The 7,802-nt window shown below is 36.5% G+C and overlaps 1 protein-coding gene across 2 annotated transcripts in view; it reads left to right on the top strand.

Annotated features, from left to right (window-relative positions):
* The window catches only part of LOC121917327 (structural maintenance of chromosomes flexible hinge domain-containing protein 1-like), a 138,814-nt gene that overhangs the window by 16,796 nt on the left and 114,216 nt on the right, over positions 1 to 7,802 (top strand). For both annotated transcript variants that reach the window (XM_042443215.1, XM_042443216.1), the window contains exons 3-7: positions 451 to 612; positions 2,082 to 2,164; positions 2,260 to 2,390; positions 3,920 to 4,046; positions 7,297 to 7,416. In XM_042443215.1, coding sequence (XP_042299149.1) covers positions 451 to 612; positions 2,082 to 2,164; positions 2,260 to 2,390; positions 3,920 to 4,046; positions 7,297 to 7,416 — 623 coding nt within the window. The remainder of the gene's footprint in view (positions 1 to 450; positions 613 to 2,081; positions 2,165 to 2,259; positions 2,391 to 3,919; positions 4,047 to 7,296; positions 7,417 to 7,802) is intronic.

Genomic DNA, 7,802 nt, shown 5'->3' with positions numbered 1-7,802 from the left:
ATAGTGATATGAAGAGGAGGTCCTGTCATATGTGGCTGCAGTGTTAAGTTATTTTTATGTAATACAGTAGTCCTTTGCTATCCATGGGGGCTCTGTTCCAGACTGACACTCCCCCTCCCCCATGGATATTAAAAAAATGTTTTCAAAAATTCATTGTTTTCAATGGTGCATGTTGCCGTGTGCACACACACCCATTTAAAAAGGCAGGGCTTGCCAGCCACAGAAGCTCAAATTGGCATCTCTGGCAAGTCTATGGTTGGCATGGGTGCACCTTATTAGTAAAGTAGCTTAACTTTTAATACTTTTGAGGAAAGAAAATACAATAAGTAATTATACATTCACATTTTAAAATGTAAATAAGAATTTACTAATTTTGAAATCGTAAAGTTGGTATAGAAAATTAAGTTGATTTCTTTCTTTTAATCTTTTTTAATCTATTCATATCTGTAGGTGATATGGTTAAGGACAAGATGACTTGTTACCTGCTTCACTCTGTTGATCAGTTGCTCCCCTCAGCAACAAAGGAACGTATTGATTTCCTTCCACATTATGACACACTTGTGAAAAGTGGAATGTATGAGTATTATGCTAGTGAAGGACAAAATCCTCTGCGTAAGTATTTCAGGTGTTCTCTGAACAATATGTGCATGGCACATGGAAAATGAGGGTGACAAATACATGGCTATTATATTAAAGTAATTTTTTAAGGTTTTAAAAAACAGATTTAATAGAAATTTACTTTCTACATACTGTTTAATAGAACAACCTTTCCGTATGCCCTTAAATAAGTTGCTTACTCACCTATACACACTGAATATCTAGTAAGAAACAACAACCTTCTTCAATTCCAGATTTCATCTGTAGTTAAACTTTGATCCCACTCCTTTCATACCAGCCGTAGGTCTCTTTGCCTTGCCCCTGAACATGCAATGCCAGATTTTCTGTTCCAGGGCTCGTCTTGGGATGGACTTGCTAGGTAATGCATTCCTCTTCCGTTGAGGAGGTCCCATCGTATACACTTTTCCTCTATTTCCCCTTGTCACCAGAGTGATAGCCAAGATCAGATAGGATAAGTCATGATACATCTTGATCATTCCGTAGTGGCCCAGACAGCCCTGGTTCACGTCTCTCCTCCACCTGTCTTAAGGGGAGTTCCTCATACTAACTCAGCAGGGCCTCACCATTCACTGGGGTAAAGTGAGACACCCAGACCTATGGATGTTCAAGCTGATAACTTGAAAGGTTTTTCTGTAACCTTCCTACCTGCTTCTGTCAAAAGCTTTTTTACAGCCACTCATAAACCTACTACTCAACTATTCTTAAAAATGGGAGAATCATAGAATAATAGAGTTGGAAGAGGGTTATCTCCCTGACTCAGGTGCAGATTACCCATATTTGGGAGTTTGGAGGTATGATAGAAATGTTTATTGATAAATTATTAAATTCATGTTTCACCTTTCTTCCAGAATTGCAACTCAAGATAATTCACAAAATATTATAAAAACAGATATAAATAAAAACATAGTAAATTATAAAATTAAAAACCAATAAAGCAAATTGTAAAAATATATCAATTAAAATTATTATTATGTAAGATTCAGGATCCATCTTTAAATATGTTCTTATTTTCCATATAGTAAAAAAGATATGATGACATAACTCAGTAGCAGTTTTGATGCTCTGTGCCAAAACATATCCTTTCCACTTTTATTCCTGTGGATGTTCTAGAAAATCAAATGCTTTATGTTATTTTCTGTGTGTAAGATTCATAGCCTTTTTTCTTTATGATTTAATCTTAAATAGGTTTACAAGGTATTATTAGGGAAGAAACATGTTAATGGCTTGGAGAGGCTTGATTTAACATTTTTGAGAGTTGAATTTTCCCTCATTACTGGTAACATAGTCATGTGACAGCACCTGGAAAATTTGTCCTCTTGCTCATTTGGAAAGGATCCATAAATACAAGAGCCTCACTTGAATGGGAATACTCTGTAGCTTGTTGTGCCTTTCAAATGCATATTTGATTATATAACTTTTGTAGTAAATGATAATTCTTAGAAACTTACTTTCTTTTTATTTAGCATTTGCTCTTGCAGAATTAATTGATAACTCACTGTCAGCTACTTCTCAAAATTCCGGTGTCCGGAGCATACAGTTAAAGCTGGTAAGACTCTTAAGGCTTGATGTTTAATGTCTAATATTTTGTAGGTTTAATTTATTGTAGTAACGTCATACATTTTTCTTCCTTTTTCACAATAGTTGTTCGATGATACCCAGGGAAAGCCAGCTATTGCTGTTGTTGATAATGGAAGAGGCATGACTTCTAAACAACTTAATAACTGGGCTGTGTATCGATTGTCAAAGTTTACACGACAAGGTGATATGGAAAGGTTAGGATGCTCTACCTTCAGTGACAGTGAAACATAATATTGGTTAATTTGCCCTGTGTTTAAAATTTGCTGTCTGAAGTCTTCATTATCATAACATAATGTATTTCATGTAGTTCTGACTCCTACTTCTAGAGTAGAGCTAAGAAAGCTTGTAGAAGCACAATTCCAAAATGTTTCCTGAGAAGTGTGCCCCAGTGGAACTTACTCCTATCTAAGTGTGCAACCTAAATACAGTAAATTAAAAAAAAGAGAATGGTTGTTCTGGAAAAATCTTTGTACAGGAAAAATCTAAAGGATAGAATGTATGGAATGAAATATATTTGGGTAGTTTAATATTCTTGATGCACAAACACAGTCCCACAAAATTAGATGAAGCCTTATGTAAGTCTTTCTCAGTTTAGGGCATACATTTCAAATAAAGGTCAAGAACTAGATTCTTAAAGGTTTATAAATCAAAACAAAAAATAAAAAGCCAAGGTAACTCCTTTTTGATATCTCATAATTTAAGTGTGTCTTATACTTTATAGCATTTACTCAGTTTGTCAGTTGTTTGAGTTAGCATATAGGGTTCTTTCTGGAAGACTAATTGGTAAATAATGAAATATATAGTTGTTTTTCATTAGTGATTGCATATTTATATACAGCTCACCAATATAGTGTGTGTGTGTGTGTGTGTGTGTGTGTGTGTATAAATACACACATACACATACATATGTAAATATATACATAGAAATACCCAGACACACATTCTTGTGTGTGTGTGTGCATAGTGAGACAGAGAGACAGTGCCCAGTTCATGTCCCCAGATCCATGTGCACTCTTAAGCTCTAGGTGTTGTTGCAAAGAAGAGCTTATGCAGGTTGCCAAATAATGATGCAGAGGCAAAGGCTCCTCCTTCTAGAAGCTGAGAGTCTAGAAAGAGCTAGATACCACTGCTGGGCTGAGCAGTGAAGTAAATTCACACTACACAGTTATATTGCATTAGCACCACTTTAATGGGCATGGGCTCCATCCTCTGGAATCCTGAGAAATGTAGTTTTGGGAAATACTTAGTTCTCAGCCAGACAGCTCTAGTGCTTTAGTACAGAAGAATACCCTAGAACTCCAGTACAGATTCCAGAATACAGTACTATAAAATGACATTTGAAATGACACTGCTATAATTGTGCAGTATGGATATACTCTTAGTGTTGCTAATAACTAGGTTGCCCACCACTACCCCTACCACTCAGCTAGTAATTTGGACTGAAGGGGAAAGTGAATGGAGTCCGAAAAGCTTTGCAAACCATACTAGGAACATCTCAAGGCTGTCAGTCTCCTGTGTCTACTCTAGTAGACAGCATGAAACATCTTTGGACATTCTATAAATATAAAGTGGATCTGAGTGATGTGTTTATTATAATTACTTTATATGCTTTGAATAGATACTGTCACAAATAGGAAACTTTTATTTTCTTTGTTAATGTTTGTTTATTTATTTTTGCTAACCACTATATATTGAACGTTTACTGATATTTCTTTTTATCCAGTTTTGACATTAGTGATCATTCAGGATATGTACGTCCTCCAATTGTACCTCGCAGTTTAAACAGTGATATATCATATTTTGGGGTTGGTGGTAAACAAGCTGTGTTTTTTATTGGACAATCTGCCAGAGTAAGTAAAATTGGATATTTGTTTTAGACATTTTGTATATTATGTTCAATTAACTTAAAACAGCAACAGGGCTAGGCATATTTCTGCTCTTGTGCACTGCACACAGAGCATCTTTGGAAAACAAGCCTTGTGTGTGTGTGTATTTGTGTTAACTGTTACTGTTATGTTGTCAGCCACTTTGGCTTCCATATGGGAGAAAAGTCAGCTAGAAATTAATGAAATAAATTATAAACAGGCATTATTTATAATTCGTAACCACAGGAATTAAACAGAAAGCACTTTGAATCAAAGTGTATATTTGGATGAGGCAAATATCTGTTTTGGATTTTTACTTTGTTACTGTGTTTTAACTGCCCGGAGTCATTACTATACCAGTTTTTTTTTAATTTTTTAAAATAAATTTTAAAAAAACTTTAAAAACAATATACAATACAAAAATAATATAAAAAACATATAGTCAACCTACAAAGACTTACAAAACAAATAGAAACATACAAAACACTTAACATCTCATAAGAAATCTTAAAAATATAACTTCTCTTTCCTACCATTTCCACCTCTATAAGAATCTCTATACCTCAAATTAAGATAAACAAATACACTTTAGAACAATTACTGGACTTCCTAGTCTTGGGTTTCTTATACAAAATCAATAATATGTATATGCTTTCTTGACATTTTCCTTCATATGCATGATTATTCCATCATCTCTCAATTTATTAACAACAGAAACCAAAGGATCACTCTAGCCCCAAATAATAGCTTAAGTTTTTACATTCTTTTAAATACTTAATAAATGGATCCCAATCTTTCCAAACACTTTCCATTGTTTTCACTTGTAGTAATTTAGTTAATTTGTCAGCCTCCATGAATTCATAAAGTTTAATAAACCATTCATCCATTGTTGGGCAGTTCTCCTCCTTCCATTTTGCTGCAAATAACATTCTTGCTGCCGAAACCCTATATAATATTAGTGTTTCATGTAGCTTCTTTATACTGTTGTCTAACACTATGTTTTGGATTTTTACTTTGTTACTGTGTTTTAATTGCCAGAAAGTCATTACTATACTAGTTTTAACTAGAAGATTTGTACAGTGGGCCCTCTTTATCCACAGACTTGCCATCCACGGATTTGAGCATCCGTGGATGGCAAGCACCGCCATTGGGGACAAAAGTACCTCGCCTCTCCCTTTACTCCCTCTACCTTCCTCCCCCTCTCTCCCCTTCCTTCCCTTCTTCCTAGCACCTGGGACAGCGCCTCTGGCGCTGGCACCCTCCAGCCAAGCCCCGGAGTCCTGTTGGCCAGAGAGTGCCAGGGATGGGGCTTGGGTTTTGGAGCCCAGAGGCTCCATCCCAGGTGCTAGGCCTGGGGACAGGGCTCCGAGACTCAAGCCCTGGCCCTGACTGGCTGGGTGGCAGACTCCACCCCCAAAGTCAAGCCGAGACAGAGAGGGAGGGGGGGAGAGGTGAAAGAAGGAGGGAGGGGAGACTCCAGTCCCATTCTACCTAATGGTAGTGCAGCCACATGGCTCCCCCCCTCCCATGGATACCGAGGGCCCACTGTTTAGAGAGGACGAAGAGCAATATGAAGTACATTTTTATTTCTCTTATTAGTGCACTTAAGCACTTCCTAAGCAGTTTGCACTGTGTAAGATAATTGCCCCCAACAAGCTGGGTACTCATTTTAGTAACCTACAGAAAGATGCAAGGCTGAGTGGAGCCTGGAGCCCTGCCTGGGATTGAACTTCCAGCCTTGTCGCTGTGAATGGCTGCAGTACTGGCACTTAACTACTGCATCACCAGGGCTCCTTAAAGACTGTGCAGTTTTTCTGCTGACCATAGAAACACATAGTAAACTACTGCACCTCCTTATGACACAGTCTATGGATGCTAGCAAAATTTTCAAAGGATGTTCAGGTAAACAACCTGTTGATCTCACAATTACAGAAATGCAGACCTCGCGTAGAATTTCATCCATTTATAACACAGAATAGAAATACACATAATAAACTAATTCATGAACCTATAACTGGTCTTGTGGGTACACATATTAAAGTCATTCTACACTACTCTATGGATGATGGCAAAAATTTCTAAATACATTATGAAAATAATCTATAAATGTTGTCAAAAAAAATGATAACCACTCCCAGGAATGTGTGGAGATTTTTCAGTAAAATAAATTTCACTCATGGACATGTCAGTTTTCAGTGATGCACAAGCTCACCATCAGGCCCTAATATTACAGTCTGAAAGCATTTTTCAAGGCAGTACTTTCCATTGTCATTACGTCTCAAGAGAGTTGACAGCTTAATGGTAAGAGCTAGGACTGGGGAGTTGGTTGGTTGCTGGACCAACTGCAGGAAGAAGTTAGTAATTGAGGTCGAGCAAGTAGAGACTAACAACCTCATACTTGAGTATTAAATGGGGTGGAATTATTCCATTGTGTGGTAGAATTTTAGTCACTGTACCACTATAAGTACCAGTTAAAAAGCATTATTATCAATTATTAGCATGTTAGTGTATCAAATATAGAAGTAACAACTGATACACTGAAGTTCATGTGGTAATACTTGTTTTAAAATCTATGCTTGTTGTAAGATCTTTGTTCTGCTCTATGTCTAGATATACTTATCTAAACTAGCAGTATGATGGTAGCAAAGATTGAAAGTGGCTTAGTAGTGGGGAAGTGATTAAAATAAAAATGATCTCTCATATTGTGGTAGCAACAGATGGAGCACTAAAGAGTTTTGTCTAGAGTCTAAACTGCTATTATCCTGCTGTTTTTACAGAATAGAGTCTAGACTGTAACAACAGCAGGGTCATTTAATGCTTATCCATGAGAAGTCCCATGACAAGTTAGTCAATGAGTTGTCCTAACCATACTGTGGCTCTCTGCCACATCTTTTTCAGTCAGCAATAGTGCTAGTCCACTTCCTTCCTCACATGTTGAGTGAATATGCTTAGATGGTAACTGCATAGAGCTAATTAGTGAGAATATTCTGCATGCTATTACCTAAGTTGCTGGCAGGAGAAGGTAGTCCTTGTCTTGCACTATTAATACACCACAAAATATTGTACTGGTGTGATTGCTACATTAGAGTAAATATAAAGCGATGTTCATACTTGATTTCTGTGTAATTTGGGTAGATGTGATTCCAAGTATCTTGCTCTCTGTGCACTACTGTAATTGTACCTAGCATAAATATGAGCTTGTTCTGATGCATTAACTTTTTGACATACTGAACAGATGATCAGCAAACCTGCAGGTTCTCAGGATGTTCATGAGCTTGTTCTTTCTAAAGAAGATTTTGAAAAGAAAGAGAAAAACAAAGAATCTGTGTACAGCGGCTACATTAGAAACAGAAAGGTATAGTAATTAATTTGGTGTGATCTGAGTTTTTGGTTTGTGTTTTATGGTGCCATTGATTGTACAGTTTGGTTTTATCCTGCATTTTAGTTCTTTTTATATTAGCTTGTTGTAAACCATCCAGAGAACCCCAGGTTATGGGGCATTAGAGAAATGTTGTAAATAGTATGTAATAATTTGTTTGGTGATATTAAAACAATTGAAAGATTCATCTTGCTGCATAGAAGTAGCTATTAAGTCTGAGCCATTCTCAGTGTTTTAATTGTAATAACTAGTTTTTCTTTTCAGATAAGTAGGCAGGAAAGTCAAATTCAAGAGTAAATTTTGCCCAAATTTGTTAAATCCCATTAGGTTCCACATCCCTGTTATTATATTCTTTGCTGACT

The sequence above is a fragment of the Sceloporus undulatus genome, unplaced genomic scaffold (genome assembly GCF_019175285.1).
Source record: "Sceloporus undulatus isolate JIND9_A2432 ecotype Alabama unplaced genomic scaffold, SceUnd_v1.1 scaffold_15, whole genome shotgun sequence".
In the NCBI taxonomy this organism is placed as follows: Eukaryota; Metazoa; Chordata; class Lepidosauria; order Squamata; family Phrynosomatidae; genus Sceloporus; species Sceloporus undulatus.
The sequence above is the reverse complement of the archived record's forward strand: the minus strand, read 5'-3'. Positions and strand labels throughout refer to the sequence as shown.